A 16,554-nucleotide genomic window follows, 5' to 3' on the forward strand; every position below is an offset into this window, starting at 1 on the left:
CCTGCACTCCATCAATGTGGAAGCAATAGGACACCCACTACTTATACTAGTCACCCGAAAGCTGGATACATCTTCAGTGTCAGCAGAAACATGCTCAATAGGCTGGAAGATGATACATATGTGTATCGGTGGAAAATCAACCATTACTACCCTTTCCAAGATGAAGATGAATGGGAGTTAGGGAAGTTCATGGTTGAAAACCTCACCCAGACCCAAATGATCGAGTTTCTGAGGCTGAAATGGGTAAATGTCCAAGCTATATCCTCACTCTTATTAACTTCATTCATAGTTCAACAGTCCTCGTGAAAAACCATCTTTCACTATGAAAGATCAACTATTAGACTGGATGGACTCACTCCCTTGTTTTATGGAGTGGAAGGCCTCTAAAATGGAATTTTCAGGCTACAAAACAATCCATCCCATCAAGCTCATCTGGCATGATGCGCTAGAAGTTGTCAAACAACTCTTCAGCGATCCAACCTTTGCAAACCACATGACCTATACTCCACATGTCATCAATATCGGAAATCAGCATGAATATGGAGATTATATGAGCGCTGATATGGCATGGAAAATCCAGGTTGGCTCACTCTGTTAGTCCATTCCTACTAAATCACAGATTGACTTCACAATTTTCTAGGACCATCTCCCTGTAGGTGCAACTCAAGTGCTGATAATCTTGGGATCCGATAAGACTCATGTAACGCAAATCACCGGAGGACTTGAAATGCACCCAGTCTTCCTAACTATCAGCAACATTGATTCAGATATTCGCTCCAAAGCAACCTTGCGAGCTTGGCAGTGTATTGCTTACATGCCAATCGCAAAGTTCCATGTCCATCCAGACTATCAAAGCATTCTCCAGGTGTGGTTATGGCATAAGTGCATGGACCTCATTCTTGCCAACCTTAAGGCCACTGCATTAGATGGATGTTTCATGCCTGACCCTTCCAGATACATTTGCTATGTTTTTACACCCCTCATTGCTCATGTATGTGACCTACCAGAGGCCTCTATGATTGCCGCAGTCACGAAAAATGCATCCCCCCTGACCATGGCGGTGCAAGGAGATTTTGGCAATGGGACACTTCACCCCCCTCGTACTGGGAAGCATACACTACAATGCATTGTCAACATCTCCTGCAAAGTTGATCCTTGGGATCTTGACAAGTTCCAGAAGGCAGCCAAGGCTGTTAACCTGTCTGGAGTTCACATGCCATACTGGCGTGACTGGATTTACACATGTCCGTCCATCTCCCTCGCCAGTGAAATACTGCATACATGCTTTAACTTTTTTGCTGATCATCCACTCCAATGGACCAAGGAGGCTGTAGGAGCTCACAAGCTTGATAACCACTTCATTGTCCAGCACAAGCGGGTTGGCACGCGCCACTTCACAAAAGGTGTCACACACGTCAAGCAAATGACGGGTCACGAGTACAGAGAAATACAATGCACTATTGTTGCCTTGATTGCAGGTACCGCTTCACCCCAGTTTGTTCATGCAATACGTGCCATTGTGGAGTTCATCTACCTTGCGCAGAACTCAGTTCACTCACCTGAAACACTTCAGTCAATGGAGCAGGCTCTTTCAGACTTTCACGTTTGCAAGGGTGCTATTATCGAGGCCGAAGCAAGGAAGGGGAAGAAAGGTGTCAAAGAGGATTTTTTTATTCCCAAACTTGAGCTATTGCAAAGCTTTAAGGGTACTGTCCAGCGACTAGGCACTTTGATGCAATTCTCAGCTGATACAACAGAACACTTGCTGATCACACATTGTAAGGATCTTTTCTCGCAGACAGCTCGGCAAAGCAAAAATTTTACGGAACAGTGCGTGTGACTTCTTAACCGCCAGGAATCTATGGAGATTTTTGACCTGTACATGCTGTTGAGTTCTCATGGGGTATCATTGGTCAATGCCATGCATGCTGAGGAGGAGGAGGTTGCAATTACTAATCCTGCACTCATGTGAGTATCCCACGTTCTCCCTGACGAAGTCAAGTCAGTTCATGGTCCCCAACCAGTCTGTAACCACTTTCTCAAGGGTATCCTCTCTGGAGATGCACAGACCACTTTTCAGGTCAATATCACTCCAGACTACAAATCACTGTCACTGGCTGAAATATGCATAAAATACGCACTCCCTGACTTTGATCGTTCCCTCGTTGACTTTGTTGCTTGGTCATCACTGTCTAGTGGCAAACATACTCGCTGGGACCCCAAATATGGGCGTTACCAGGTGTGGAACAAGTTTCAGCTCCAGCTTCACTCAGCCTTTCAGCAACGCGTCATTATGCCAAGCAGGGTGGTGCAAGCATACCCCCCAAGCAATGATTTCCCCCTCGGCAATTGCAACACCGTTCTCACTGACACCATGGGCATCAATGGCAAAATGAGTATGTTTATTCTATGCCCCTATATCCTAGCCCTACTGATATCATATACAGCAAGTTACATCACACAAGTTCGAGTCATTTTTCAGCCGGTTGTTCAACGAGGTTCTAACCTGGAACTGCCATCGTATCTCTCCGACCCACTTCTCTATGTCCAATTCTTCCGCTTCATCTCCAGCCCTGATGAGCATCCCAAACTCGCTATGTGGACTGTGGAGCATGCATACATGCAGGATCAAAATGGTAACCAGTATAGGGAGGGGGCTGCCATACGAGTGGTAGATGTAATGCATGCAGTTGAACTGATACCTGTTTATGGTGAGGCAGTAGCCGATGGCATGTCCTCTGCAATTTGCTTAGAACACTATGAGTGTTTCTTTTTGAATAACTTTGCGGACAAGGAGAGTTATCATGCATTCAGTACCGAGTTTGTATAGATAGTAGCTTGATCAGCATGTGGCAATTGTATTCACATCTACCATATTGCATATCCGAGCAATCGCATCTTATCAACTGAAGATAACTGGGCTTGAGTTTTATCAACCAGATATGGTGAGTAATATTGGCATTCAACATCTCCACCAATCACATGAGTTCGCTAGTGATGTCGTAAGTGTTCGTAAGCGTCCATAACGCGCGTAACTTAAGCATTCATTTCAGTGGTTTTGCAGATGAACCAACCACTGTCAGCTGACAAATATAAAGAAACCGAAAGAATGAAGGATGAATCAAAAGAAGCCAGAGAACCAGAAACAGGTTGGATTAAGGCATGATTTTCAGATTCACCACTGATACATCACTGATACATCAGCTGCTACTGTCCATAAGTACACTGCGCAATGGAACAAGTAGTGTATCATATTTTCACTACTACTGTAAGCCAAGTAATGTATTAATATCACAGTATAGCCTGTTTCTTCGCCATATCTTGGGTTTTCGATTGCCTACATGTTGGTAAAATTCCATAGCAGACCTGCACGTTTTGTGTTTGGGGCCTTGGGGGGTAACAAAACCATATATTTAACCGAACCCATTTACAACTTCTATATATAATGCATGCGGGAGGATATCCTCCGGCTCACTTTGGTCTTCTCATCCAGGGCCATCCTCGAGGACAGCATCATTCGACAAGTATTCAGGATCCCCCTCTAAACCCCGAACTCGCTCGTCATCTTGCTCATCACCTCTCTCAATATATTCACTGGTACTGACCCGTTCGTGATGCTCGTCATGTGTGATAGCAGGGGTCCCGAGATCGAGAGAAAGTACACTTTGGTTGTCAAGAGACTCGTCGTCAGATGGTGGAAAGTATAGAGGAGGAGAATCGGGTTGGGAAGGGTATTCGTGAACATCATCGTCAACATAAAAGTCCCCATCAATAGGATCCACGTCCATGCCCATGTTAATATCAGTGTCTGCTTCACGATCAAAGTACTCATTTTCCTCCAGGGTAGGTGAGGGTGGACATTCAAACTTGGCAGCAGGTTGTGAGTTTTCAAATCCCTGATCTAACTCGTCTTCGAACACAAGCTTATTTGGACCTGGCTGATGACGAGCATATCCGTTTCTCCCGACATGGAGTTTGATTATTTGAATCATCTGGAACAGACCCACTGGTGTGTACACAGTGCAAGGACACAAGCGCCGTGGTGGCTATGAATCAGATACAACAGATTATCAAAGAACGGTCTTCAAAAGATCGTATATTACAAGCCGTACATTAGTCTTCATACGTGTAATTATCCTCGAGTCGACGGCTGCGATAGACGTTCAAATCACAGGTAAAACTTGCACGATTTGCCTGTGCTATGGTCCTGGCCCAGGTGGAATAGATCAAAAGACTGATCAGGTGGTGTCAGTGAGAAGTACCCTGCAGTATTGAAGGTAAGTACTTACATAAGAGAGCTCGAGTGCAGTGATCTGGTGTCGGTTGCGTTGGTTGGAGACAAGCAGCAGCGACGCTGGAGTGCAAACAAAGACCAAGTTCGAGTTGCCTTTTTCGTCAGATAAACCCTAGCTATGGGTTAACGTTATACGTACTCATGTGGTAGGTCTGCAGCTGGGTATGCGTTGAGGCGTGTTGAAGGGTTGAGTCGATGCCGTATATACCGAGCGGAAATCAAGGTGAGGAGGCTTGACAGTATCCGCCATCGTTGCGCGGAGCGTTGACTTAGAGTATCAGGTTTAAGACTTAGTACTGGCTGGCTGATATGTGGTGGCGGTTACATGGTTGAAACCTTGGTGACCCCCCAGAATCTCCGCCAAGTCTCAGACGTCGGAATTTTTGGACAACACGCAGTGCTATCTATCTACATATATCTACCTCATTCTTGTCGATTTTCACTGGGGTTCACTGATGATCGTCTTCTCAGTGCTTCATTACAATATACCTTTCTCACGCTTCATTTATGTAAGCTGTGCAGGCTTGCAAATTCGATTGCTGTCAATGCGACTAAACACATTCCTTTCGTATAAAGTGCGTCGATCCTGTCTGTGAGCCGGATGATGGCATGGATATCTGCCCCGTCTGCTTTTGCGCTGGGAAAGAGTTCGCCAAACATAAAGCAGGTCATGCATACCGAGTTATACTCACGCTTGATCGCTCTTATCCAATTTTCTCCACTGATTGGGGAGCAGATGAGTAAGTCACCGTTACTAATGCCTTCCTCATTGCTCCATCTGAAATGTATCTATAGGGAGCTCTTACTTATCGAGGGGATATCTCAGGGTGACCTTGGAAATTGGTGGATGATCGCAGAACACATTGGTACCTTGCACTAAAGAAGATGTCGAAGAACATTACAACAGCGTATATGTTGATTCCACCGATTGGCCGATTCCTGTACGTCTATATCATTCAAGTCTGTCCCTTCACTGAGTGAATTGTGTTACAGCGGGCGGATATTGAATTTAATATCGACCAAGATGAATTCCAAGCTAGCAAGCGCAGGCGAATGTCAACCATGACCACTTCTTTACCTCCACCACACGAGTTAGCCCCAACCTCCGCTCCTGGGGCACACGAGATTGCCACTTTCCTCCCTGGTAGGCTCGAGTTCGAACACGAGCTCGATAATGAAGCGAAGGATCTTGAAAGATCTGGAATTTGTAATTTGTAACTTGTCATGCATGGGGCGGTGACCAGATCATGGAAGATGAAAACGACGCGGATGTCCGCGCCTGGGCACAGACGCTGGAAGAGCGCAAACTGTTGCTGGTTACAGAAACAGCAGCCAACCACCCGTCAATGGTGTCAGTGGCATTGTGAATTGGAACGGATACCTTCCGATGAACAGCGATTCACGTGTCAAGTCAGAGGAACCGTCTAGTGAATAGCATACTTCAACGGAAGATGACGCGAATGGGGAAGAAGCAATGCTGCCTCCCCCATATGAGACGGAAGATTTAAGCTGACTTTGATGGGGATGCACAATCAGCGTCTTGACAAGCGACGAGAAGCCAAAGTTATCATGTATGAACGAGGTCTTTTGGATTACAAGAAGGTATGTCGGTGTGTGTACGCACGTCATAAACTCACTTCTTTTTCAGATGCAAGCCGCCGAAGAGAAGCGTCCGAAGGAAGAAAAGGACATTGTTCAATGACCCCGACCGTTCATTTGACTTCAGACAACTGAGGATTTTGTTTTCGCAGCTGATATTCTTTGTAAAAACTTCTAGCATTGTAGTGGAAAGGCGTTGATGATGTTGCTGCAACAGACGAATCCATGCTAAGGAAGAGAATACAAGAGCTGCAGCATTATCAACGAATGGGACTTACCACCCCAGCCGATATCGATAAGTTTGAAATTGATTCCATTTGCAGGGTAAGAAATGTCCCCCAATTATTTTCTCAAGTTATGCAGCTCACCTGTACGGTTAGGCTCAAGCGAAAGCAAATTCATCTCGCAACTACTATTCCTCGGAACGTCTGGCATAGCTTCGTGCATCAGGCAGCACGAGTACGACATATTTCTTCATTTTCTCTGTTTGCGTTCTTCACTGACACCGCTGCAGGAGAATCGGAAGGTCGCAAGAGTCACGAGGAGAATCAACTCCGAAGCTTGGGATCCCTGCCGGAACGGGTCCTCGGATCCGCAGACCACGTTCGTTCGTTTATTCCATCCGAAAGTATGACACAATGGCTCACCTTATTATCCAGCCGCCCCTCAATCCTGCCAATAGCCCATCCTTGCATTTGCTTACTTCAGTCGAGCGAACCCTCTGCTAACAAGTCCAAATCTTGCCCAAGCCTTACCTTGTCATCAAGGAGACCCTCGTCTGGGAGTACACTCGTCGTGGAGGCAAGCTTCGCCGCAGGGAAGCGCGGGATCTCGTCAAGATTGATGTGAACAAGACGAGTAGAGTTTAGGACTTTCTGGTGCAAGCTGGTTTCCTTGAAATCATACCTGGCCCTGCCGCCTGTTGCTGCTGCTCAGGATACCTCGTATGTATATCTTCTTTCCCTGTAGCTGGATACTAACGTCATTCTCCAGTATGGACGGCATCTGCCCCAATACGCTCCTTCATGAAAAGTCGCATCTCATTATCGCTTTCTGCTTTGTGTTTCCCAGCCTCTCGTCCATTTCCTCATTTCCATTCGCTATTCAAATTTCTCATGTTCTTCGACGCCTGACATCTCAATATCCTTTCCTGTATCTCATGGTGATCTCGTTGTCAAATATCTGTTGTACTGTACGCACTGAACCACGCTCAAAGCCAAATGAAACTGTAATATCCAAACACTTCCTTACTGCCGCAGCAGTTTCTTTCAGTTTCTTCAATCCACTTTGGGAGGTGCCTTAAACACACACCTCTCTCCGTTTGTTTCGCTCGATGACATCTCAGATGAATTCGTTCGTTGTACTATGATCATTTCCAAAATCTGTTACCCAGTCAACTTTCTACCACGACGTTCGCTCAAACTACGCTGAATTCGAATGCAACGCTACACGCATACAATAGACGATGAATCATAACTGCATGCTCAATATCGTACTTGGCCAAGTGTTTCTGGCATCTTCGCAAATCAGTTTTCTGGAACAAGATCATCGCAATGAAGAGCTACAAGAGTTGAATTGATTAACTGCGAGGAAAAGAAAAAGCTGGAGACTCACTCGTAACAGTGCTGCCAGCCTATCACATGTGCCATGCGGCTCAAATCAAGCTCTTTGAGCGCACTATCATTCTAAACCGCCTGTACCAATACTCGTCTCATTTCTGGATCGCGGTCAGCCAGATTGCGCACTATGGTAGAAAAAACATTTCCATGACGACGGTCTGCTCCTCAATGTCGGTCGAAGCAATAACATGACCAACCCCACCCACGTCGTGGAATCAGCTAGCAATTGTGTGGGCGATGACTGATTTGCCCTTGCCTGCAGAGCCGGATAGCCACAGCATGCGCGGAATATCGTCTCCAGTGCTGTTGACCCAATCTATGATCTGTGAGAGGATTTCCATGCGTATCCCAGGTAGGCACTGTCTAGTCCAGTGCCCGCTGCATAAGTTATACCGCGGAGGTCAAATTGCTCGCCTGAAGAGGAATGAATGGATGTCAAGCACATACGTCACTCACCTGTACGGGTGGACATAGATAGCTACGTCATGAGCGACTTGGTCCTGGAAGTTGTGCGTGAGCCCATCCAACGCATCGCTGTACCGTTGTACTTCGTGATCCATTTCAGTGAGCATGTCTTTCCCGAGTCTCTTCCCTGTTATAATAGTAGAAGATTGAATGTGTGGAACATGCAGCAGCTTGAACACTCACAGAAGTTCGTGGTCTCCGCACAATCTCTGACGAAGTGGGGGCATCCAAGGGTCCGCTGAGATATCTGTCCAAGGATACCGCGCATCGATGAAATATGGTCAAGCGACTCGTCCTGTGTCATGAAGGCGTGAACTTGATCAGCTTCTCGACGAGATGATGTACTGCTGCGTCAGATCTGATTGGGTGATGACCATACCGATGGCTGCGAGAGATAGAAGTAAGGGAGGGACTAAACGTACTTTTGATGCACAAGACAAGATGTCCAGTGCAATATTTTGCATATGGATGTACCTACGAAATGGGACTAGTTCAGTTCCAACGGAAAGGAATGGCTCGTACATCCGCATGTGTCCCCATGACACTGTCCAATATCCTGAGAGGTTGAAGATATGTATCCTGGAAATTATATGCAGTCTCAAGATCCGCTGATGCATTTTGGGCGGTACATGTTCTAGATGCCACATGTCCCGAAAGTGGCTTCATGAGTTTTACAGCCTCTTTGGCAGTCTGAAGTGCTGATTGGGGACCGGCACCATGTTCTGCACTAGAGGGAGTCTCCTGAACATGCGCAACAACCAGAGTTTAGAGAAAGAACATAAGCTAAAAGGTGACTTACTTCGACATTCGTAATTGATGAGGCACCTTCATAATCAACGTTCAGAAGAACCGTTAGGGTCGCGGGAATCCTTCGAGTGTAAGTTACCTAGCTCAACTGCCCCCCGACACGTCACATTAGTTGTGAGAAGATTGCAGGACTCACATACACCATGTTTTGCCTGTCTACAGACCTCTAGGCATCGTGGACGTCTGCATGCCTACAAACGCCTGAACAGAAAGATAGACTCAATAAATAGACTCAATAAATAGGTCGGTCCCTGACAAGGTATTATATGGGCGCACCGATACGACTTGAAATCACTCACTTCTATGCGGATAAGGGGCATATTGACCAAACCATATATGAGCTCTAGCAGCGCTAAGCCGCCTTAGCCTACGCAGCTACACAAGTGGGCATCACGATGGACATTGGGTATATCCTCATGTCCAGACTTGCTGACTTTGTTTGTCCATAACCGCATGTAGGTTTTCGCCGTTTCGGCATTCTGCGAACGCACACCTGTTGAATTGTGATCCTGGTATCTCGCCAGCTAGCATGAAACTCGCTCATACAAAGGCACTGAGCCCTGAAATTTTACCTTCACACCATCATCCAGAGCGCCATGAGTATGTAAGTGCCAAGTACATATCCAGAAGTTTTCACTAATAACATCAGAATATGTAGAACCAGAGCACCAATAATACGATGAGGAATGTTGCAAAAAGACGTGCTAATCGGCGGCCTACCACCGATGACATAAAACATCCTCAGACTCAGGCTCGTGGCCCTCGTCCTGTGGATCCCCTTCAAGTTATGGATTCCCCTCCTTCCTATCCTCCAAACGCCATTGTCCGACGTATGGCTGGATGTACTCAAGCTAGCCAAGGCAAATCTGGGCCATGTGCAAAGCCATTTGGACCATCTCTACCCGACCTTCGCTTCACAGGAAAGTCACTTGCAAGGAGTGATCAAAGTGAAATGTCGTTGATAGAAGCACAAGCACAAGTAGTGAGTTTAAATTTCGTCATTTCAAACATATAGTTTGATCCGCAAGTCGCTATACAGGGCAAGGATATCCTGCAACGTGGCTTACAGCATATGTCAGATGAAGCTATTCAGCAAGCCGCTCGTGCAAAGCAGGCCTCTCGTGAAACCAGACGCCTCCGCGTGATATTAACAGCGTGGGAGATAGAGGAGGCAGAGCGCCACGCAGAACTCCTACGCCTGCTGCAGCGCAGCAATGTCGAAGGTTATGAGGAAGCCAATAATGAAGCTTCCTGGTTTGAGAGGTTCATATCGGACAGGTCCTTGGCTCAAGTTCAGGACGACTTTGGCTTCAATATGTCAGTGTACCGGAACGATTTGGCATTGCTTGGCACTGCCGATGAACAGCTCGATCAACTCGAGAGTCACGCTGAGGAGCGTAACCTACTTTTGTTTAAAGAGGACTTGACAAAGGACCTCAAAGCCTTGATGGTTGAAGGAGGCGACGGCGAGGGGAGCGAAGATGATGACAGTGTATACGATTCCAATACGTCCGAGTCCCATTAAGGTATGTGTTCTTGTACATAAAAAACTCCATACAGACACCTGACTCGCCGTTTTAGCAATTTGTATTACTGAAAGGACAATTCTGTGAGCACCTGACAATCTATCACACAAGTTACCTTTTTGTACCATATAGTATGCCCTTCTTGCAGCGTTTCTTACGTTTTGTCATGTAATGCCGTTAAATCAGAGCAATAGAATATCGATGCGGATGAGCAGATATGTACTCGACCGTGAGACTTGGGCCTTAACGCTTCCGAGATGATGGGGTTCATCCTCATGTTAGCCTTGCTTCCCTTTCAGCACTCCCCACCATGGTATCACAGAAGGGCAAAGGAAAAACCAGGGTATGTCGGCCATCCCATGGCTGTTTTATTGACAAAACACGAAGCAGCAAACTCGGACTCCCTCACCTAGAGATCAATGAAGTAATGAAAGCAGCAAATTGAATAAATGCCATATGGATGTGATGTCTAATTTGAAGCTTACCAGGGACTGGGGAGATGTGTTGTGAACCTGTCAACAAGTTCATTGCAGAAAAAATAGGAAAAAAATCACTTTGGTGACACTGGTTGCAGAACATTGGGCAGACCGAGGGGTTTAAATGGTTGGGGGAATGAATCATGAGATCGATGCAGGTCTCTGTGATAATCATTCTTTTATCAGTAACGACTCATTGTATCATGCAGACCATTGCGCACCTCACTGGTGGGATTCCTGGGCTGTGTCATTATACTTAGCTTAGCTATCAAGAACAACAGAGAACAGGTGTATTATAACTCACAATGGCATTGGAAACCCAGGATTCAGAGAATGTCACTGATCTTGGGTGGCATTGTTGCCGCATAAATCCCACATCATTGTGTTGACTTATATGGTCAAACTGGAAATGGGTTTCAAACTTGTGAAAATATTTCTTTTGTTGGGCTGGTACATATCATAGTGGGTACCTCTAGGATCAATATGAGCCAAGAATTAAAGAAATCAGTGGTTGGGTTGTGGAGATATGGTTGAAATACTGATATTTTGGCCTACCCACCATATCTCAATATTTATATGGTCATTTCAGAAATAGGTTTCAAACTTGTGCAAAAACTTCTTTTTGTGGGCTGGTACATATCATGGTGGGCACATTTAGGAATGATATGAACCAAGAATTAAAGAAATTGGTGGTTGGGTTGTGGAGATATGGTTGAAATACTGAACTTTTGGCCCTACCAACATATGTCACCATTATTGACCTCCAGATGGTCTGGGACCATCACCAATCGATTTCTACACTTGAAAAACCCCAGGACAGTCCTTTACATTATCGGTATCAAGTTAAAATCATGTACAGCACAATATAGGAGGTAGGAGGGGGGAGGAGGACCTTGCATATCTCAAGAATGCGATTTTTTCTGGGAATTCTGGCTTGACTATCGTGTTCAGAGTGATGAAGAGCCCTCAGGAAAAATGCTGTTGGAGCACTGGCAAGTCATGGGAAGTCTGTAAAAATCGATCTTTGTAGGGGGTATGAGGCAAACTGACATATTTCAATCCAGACAGCCTTGGAATATTCCAGGACCATTCTCAATCGATTTCTGTGATATAATAACCATAGGTGCACCCTTTCACATGCTGGTATTTACATAGTATCAAGATATATGAGATGGTAGGGGGGATGGGGACCTTGCATATCTCAAGATTGTGATTTTTTCTGGGAAATTTGGCTTGACCATCGTGTTTAGATGGCTCAAGAACCCCCAGGAAAAATACTCTTGGAGCACTGGCAAGTCATGGGAAGTCTGTAAAAATCAATCTTTGTGGGAGGTATGAGGCAAACTGACACATCGTAATTCACACAGGCACCAAAGACTCTGAGAACATCTCCGATCCATTCATATTCTAAGGGCACATTTGTAACCTGGTATTGGTTACACCCGGGTTATAGCTAGCCAAAAGAGCACAATCTGGGCATTTCTGAACATGTCAAAAATGCGCAGAACAGGGGAGGTCAGATCTGGGCATTTCTCAACGTGTCAAAAATGCCCAGAACAGGGGGGGGGTCGGATCTGGGCATTTCTCAACATGTCAAAAACGTGCAGAACAGGGGAGGTCAGATCTACTCTACCTGAAGGATGAACGGTGGCCCTGGCTGCTCCTCTCTCGAAGGTTTGCTGCAAGAGAATGGAGTAAGCCTCTTTTTAAACAGCAAGACTCATTTAACAAAGCTTGAAGCCTTTCAGCTGGGCCTGGGGTCAGGCCAAACCAACGGTGAATCAACAGAGCTGGACCAACCTCTCCTCTGTCCTTTGGGTGGAGCAACCTGTTGGTACCGGATTTTCCCAAGGCATCCCAGATACACAGAATGAGGATGATGTCGCTACTCAACTCGTCGGCTTCATGCAGCAGTTCCTTGAGGTTTTTTCGGAACTCAAAGGCAAAAAGCTGTATCTAACGGGTGAAAGTGTAAGTTCTCGGAGGGTCTGGTAAAATATCGTATTGACTGTATTCAGTACGCTGGAACATACGTGCCTTGTGAGTCCAAAGTCATTTTCTTTGAACGCGACTTAAAGACCAATGCAGATATCGCAAACTATATCTACGAGAACCCCACTCTATTAGACCTCTCGTTGCAGGGAATATGGATCAGTGATCGTAAGCAACATTTTGACTTGCTCTGTCTTCTCAAGGACTTATACGTGAAGCTCAGCCTCAATCTCATGGGACGTAGTGCAAGAGGAGATCCCTGCAGTGGACTTCATGAACAAATACGCTGGTCTCTTTTCTTTCAAGTCCGTTCATCTCACTCGGACCTAGTTTGCAGGTTACTCACCAATTGGATATCTAGTCAGACGTTCATGAGCCACCTCGAGGAGAAGGCCGTGACGTGCAATTATACTGGTTACATGGATAAGTATGTCACATACCTTCCAACAGGTCTTCTTCCCCTGCCAGGAGACTATCGAGTTTGCACAGGGCTGTGACGTTTGGGACGACATTTTCAATAATGCACTGATTATCAATCCCGCCTTCGATATCTATCGCATCTGGGACACTGTGAGTCGAAGAGGATTTTAATGAGTACTATAATAACTTATTCTCCACGCAAGTATCCGATTTTATGGGATGTCCTAGGTTTCCCGTAGGTTATCCAATCGATTGAATGCAACTAGGCTGACGAAAACCTAGAGGTTCATTCCCACAGATACAGTCTCCGATCTACTTTAACTGAATGGATGTGAAGGAAGCTATCCACGCGCCTGTTGACACCGAGTGGTCGGAATGCTCCAATATTAACGTCTTCCCCAACGGAGACAACAGCTTGCCCCCTGCCCTGACTGTATTACCGAGTGTTATCGAGAAGAACCAGCGGACCGTCATTGTGCACGGTCTCGCTGATTTTATCCTCATTGCCAATGGGTATGATTTTGTTTTCGATCATTAATCTTCGTATATTCTGACGCATGGTTTGATGATTTAGAACCAGAATTGCCATTCAAAAGTAAGTGCGTTATTGACCGTGATACTTATAAATTGACATGAATCATCTGTAGCATGACCTGTGCGTGACTCGTAGTGTTTGGTGTGCGCTACTAATCACTCATTGTATTCTAAGGGGATGGCTTGCAAGGATTCCAGACGCCTATCGCTGACGACAGCTTCATTGTTGATGGCGTGGGTGCCTATGGGACGATGCACTCAGAGCGGGGACTTACTTATTACGAAGTAGCGTTGAGTGGACATATGTGAGTTCGCTGCAATACGTAGGGTCTCGTTTCTAATCGTCTTCTGTAGGATTCCGCAGTTTGCGCCAGTAGTAAGTTGACAATGCTGATGTGCAGGTGCAGTCTAACACAGAAACAAATGATTTCAGGCCGCCTTCCAGATTATGCAGTACCTGATGGGCTTTAGGGACACACCCTAGACAGATACTTCTTCCCCTTCAGTGCTATAAACAAGCAATCCGCTCGCCTGCGGACGGCTCAGTCGCATGGTGTATTGTTATCCTGTCGGATTCGTTTACAGCAACAATAAAGAGTAAACTACATTCCTCGTCTCTCTTTCTTCACTTGTGTGTGTGTGAAAACAACGCCTGAATATCGCGACGATTTCGTGCCCTAAACAGCGCTGTGTATAGTTGACCGTGTGCGAATACATCTGTACGAAGGTCGAGTATAGCGCGTCGAAGAGTCAGCCCTTGGCAGTCATTGAACATCGTCGCATATGCAGGCCGTAATGGAAATTGTTTACCGTTGCCGGAGAGCAGTGATGCGCACACGTGCAATGATTTTGTACCAACCCTTTCTCTATTGACATATTTCGTTGCACTGCGCATATCGCGCTCACTTTGAGGTCTAGGCAGTGCAGAGGTGTGTTCGGATGGGTGAGCATGGCGAGGTAATCGGGAGTCTATTCAGGCGCATTGCTGATGTTTGATCAGCTTCCTTTAATACGTCTGAACTGAAGTAAGATTTTTCGTTTCTTCGAATCAGAGTCTGTGGACAAGCATGAGGATAAACTTACCATAGACTCCTGGCAGTGCTTCGAGAACAACGTCGTTGAATTCGTCGACGAACATGTATGAAGGGAGTCGCACTCTGAATACCGACGATACCGTGAAAAGAGTAAGATGACGCCATAACGATGAAAAATGCGGATGGGAGTGAAAGAGATAACTGCCCCAACGCTCGATCAGCCGAAGTTGCAGCGGGAACGAACACAAAGGAGCTGACTCGGAGGTGGAGTACACTCCTGTTTAATACGTGCCTGTTCAAGGCGCACCTGTTCGAGCCGTTCCTGTTTAATGCGTTTCTGCTCAACGCGCTCCTGTTCGAGGCGTGCCTGATCAAGAGAGGTTAGTTCGAGGCGCTGCTGTTCAGTTCGTTGACGTTCAAGGCGTACCTGTTCAGTGCGCTCCTGTTTAATACGTGCCTGTTCAAGGCGCACCTGTTCGAGCCGCTCCTGTTCAATGCATTTCTGCTCAACATGCTCCTGTTCGAGGCGTGCCTGTTCAAGGCAAGTTAGTTCAATGCACTCCTGGTCAATGCGTCGTTGTTTGATACGTACCTGTTCAGCGCGCTCGCGTTCAAGAGCCGTCAGCTTCTCCTTCTCCTCATGCGCGTGCATCTCCTTCTCTTGCTTGAGGCGTGCAGCCTCTGCTACTCTTCCATTTTGTTTGTCTCTGAATCTTTTGATGAGCGACTGCTTGTTTTCGTTCCGTTGTTCCTCCGATAGGGCAACAACAGATTCATGTGCAGGTCCATCAGGAGGGGAGGCGTCGGTGGGAGTGACAGTGGTGGGGGGAGCGGCGGTTTGACTCGTTGGGAACTTGTTCGGCGATGTCAGAAGAGTAGGAGGAGGAACTGGGGTGACTTCAGGGGGAGGAATGGGGGCGACTGCAGCGGGGGGTATAACGTCGTGTTCGTCGTCGAGCGATTCGAAGAAATCTTCCTCATCATCAAATGAACCTTCGTAGTCGGAGTAATCGTGATAGAGTTCGATGTCTCCGGTTCTAGGATGGAACGATTGCGTTTGCCGGGCGTCTTCCTTGAGCCTGTTGATCTCCTTGTAATTTTTGGTGATCTCTTTGCGCGGTTGACGTTTGCCTGTGGTGACAAAACACGCCTGCGTGATTTTTGTCCCTTGAAAGCTGGCTCTTGGCCATCAGGCCAGAATTGGCCTGGCTTGTCGCAATAGTCGATGACTGTAGTGAATTAAGTAAATTGAATGCGCTAGACGAGTGAGTAGACATACGTTTAGAGCCCTGTTTCTGTGATTTAGGGCCTGGGTCCATCCCAGCCCATGGGTCCTCTCCCCAAGGGGGAGCTGAGGAAGACGTTGATCCCTTGTCATTTTCTGGATGAACGGAGGTGAGCCGTTGTAAGTGAGGATCGGGCTGGACTTACCGGGAGAAGGCGTCTCTACATGGAGTGGTCTTGTGCTCATCACTGCGAGCGGTTTGCGAGGCTTAAAGTCCGGTTTTATAGCTAGGGGTGGCCTTGTAGTGGCATTGTGTTTGACGCGAGCCATATTAAGTGATGGATGAGTGTGAATCGATGAGCCGGTCGATGGAGAAACGATCGAAGGAGGAATGTCTAGCAGCAGAAACGTCTCGTTGGAATTACGAAGGAGAGGTACAGCTGGTGAGATATAGCGGGAGTCTCAGGTCTGCAGGCTGGTGCGATATAGTAATCAGAATCAGAATCAGAACTGGGGATAGAGTAATGGGGTATGTAAACGTCTCGTTGGAATTTCTAAAGAGA

The 16,554-nt window shown here is 46.5% G+C and overlaps 7 protein-coding genes across 7 annotated transcripts; 4 read left to right on the plus strand and 3 right to left on the minus strand.

Annotated features, from left to right (window-relative positions):
* Positions 1 to 90: 90 nt before the first annotated feature.
* Positions 91 to 2,830, plus strand: BJ212DRAFT_1449522 (uncharacterized protein; the record flags this gene model as incomplete). The annotated part of the gene is made up of 7 exons (XM_041338709.1): positions 91 to 243; positions 290 to 511; positions 641 to 1,834; positions 1,856 to 1,968; positions 1,998 to 2,001; positions 2,045 to 2,396; positions 2,448 to 2,830. The coding sequence occupies 7 exons, from the start codon at positions 91 to 93 to the stop codon at positions 2,828 to 2,830; spliced, it is 2,421 nt and encodes an 806-aa protein (XP_041187486.1).
* Positions 2,831 to 3,485: 655 nt separating this feature from the next.
* On the minus strand, positions 3,486 to 4,544 carry BJ212DRAFT_1303907 (uncharacterized protein; the record flags this gene model as incomplete). Its single annotated transcript, XM_041333518.1, has 3 exons — positions 3,486 to 4,046; positions 4,290 to 4,406; positions 4,503 to 4,544. The coding sequence occupies 3 exons, from the start codon at positions 4,542 to 4,544 to the stop codon at positions 3,486 to 3,488; spliced, it is 720 nt and encodes a 239-aa protein (XP_041187487.1).
* A 205-nt stretch (positions 4,545 to 4,749) lies between these two features.
* BJ212DRAFT_1449524 (uncharacterized protein) lies at positions 4,750 to 6,762 on the plus strand (the record flags this gene model as incomplete). Its single annotated transcript, XM_041338710.1, is given in 16 exon segments — positions 4,750 to 4,803; positions 4,871 to 5,034; positions 5,090 to 5,160; positions 5,180 to 5,235; positions 5,288 to 5,501; positions 5,549 to 5,603; positions 5,624 to 5,716; positions 5,797 to 5,896; positions 5,943 to 5,987; positions 6,021 to 6,057; positions 6,111 to 6,217; positions 6,274 to 6,319; positions 6,344 to 6,352; positions 6,408 to 6,496; positions 6,553 to 6,600; positions 6,643 to 6,762. The coding sequence occupies 16 exon segments, from the start codon at positions 4,750 to 4,752 to the stop codon at positions 6,760 to 6,762; spliced, it is 1,308 nt and encodes a 435-aa protein (XP_041187488.1).
* Positions 6,763 to 9,179: 2,417 nt separating this feature from the next.
* BJ212DRAFT_1303909 (uncharacterized protein) lies at positions 9,180 to 10,309 on the plus strand (the record flags this gene model as incomplete). The annotated part of the gene is made up of 4 exons (XM_041333519.1): positions 9,180 to 9,190; positions 9,244 to 9,388; positions 9,443 to 9,766; positions 9,800 to 10,309. The coding sequence occupies 4 exons, from the start codon at positions 9,180 to 9,182 to the stop codon at positions 10,307 to 10,309; spliced, it is 990 nt and encodes a 329-aa protein (XP_041187489.1).
* A 2,115-nt stretch (positions 10,310 to 12,424) lies between these two features.
* Positions 12,425 to 14,226, plus strand: BJ212DRAFT_1390629 (Alpha/Beta hydrolase protein). Its single transcript, XM_041336999.1, has 14 exons — positions 12,425 to 12,480; positions 12,527 to 12,757; positions 12,865 to 12,946; positions 13,002 to 13,083; positions 13,140 to 13,209; positions 13,247 to 13,348; positions 13,402 to 13,419; positions 13,465 to 13,482; positions 13,536 to 13,711; positions 13,773 to 13,793; positions 13,869 to 13,876; positions 13,908 to 14,037; positions 14,087 to 14,108; positions 14,166 to 14,226. Exons 2-14 carry the CDS (start codon positions 12,692 to 12,694, stop codon positions 14,214 to 14,216), a joined length of 846 nt encoding a protein of 281 aa, XP_041187490.1. The 5' UTR covers positions 12,425 to 12,480; positions 12,527 to 12,691; the 3' UTR covers positions 14,217 to 14,226.
* Positions 14,227 to 14,357: 131 nt separating this feature from the next.
* BJ212DRAFT_1283206 (uncharacterized protein) lies at positions 14,358 to 14,627 on the minus strand (the record flags this gene model as incomplete). Its single annotated transcript, XM_041331743.1, has 1 exon — positions 14,358 to 14,627. One exon carries the CDS (start codon positions 14,625 to 14,627, stop codon positions 14,358 to 14,360), a length of 270 nt encoding a protein of 89 aa, XP_041187491.1.
* Positions 14,628 to 14,983: 356 nt separating this feature from the next.
* BJ212DRAFT_1486191 (uncharacterized protein) lies at positions 14,984 to 16,321 on the minus strand (the record flags this gene model as incomplete). Its single annotated transcript, XM_041341089.1, has 6 exons — positions 14,984 to 15,133; positions 15,194 to 15,298; positions 15,359 to 15,856; positions 15,913 to 15,995; positions 16,046 to 16,147; positions 16,198 to 16,321. The coding sequence occupies 6 exons, from the start codon at positions 16,319 to 16,321 to the stop codon at positions 14,984 to 14,986; spliced, it is 1,062 nt and encodes a 353-aa protein (XP_041187492.1).
* Positions 16,322 to 16,554: the final 233 nt, after the last annotated feature.

This window comes from Suillus subaureus, assembly GCF_016647635.1.
Source record: "Suillus subaureus strain MN1 chromosome Unknown BJ212scaffold_50, whole genome shotgun sequence".
Lineage (NCBI taxonomy): Eukaryota > Fungi > Basidiomycota > Agaricomycetes > Boletales > Suillaceae > Suillus > Suillus subaureus.

What these genes read in the sequence shown, in the direction of transcription:
- BJ212DRAFT_1390629 (XM_041336999.1), top strand. Translation starts at nt 12,692, where the DNA reads ATGCAGCAGTTCCTTGAGGTTTTTTCGGAACTCAAAGGCAAAAAGCTG. An exon ending in CTGGTTACATGGATAAGTAT is followed by an intron (nt 13,210 to 13,246) that starts GTCACATACCTT and finishes TTCCCCTGCCAG; the next exon opens with GAGACTATCGAGTTTGCACA. An exon ending in TTTATCCTCATTGCCAATGG is followed by an intron (nt 13,712 to 13,772) that starts GTATGATTTTGT and finishes TTGATGATTTAG; the next exon opens with AACCAGAATTGCCATTCAAA.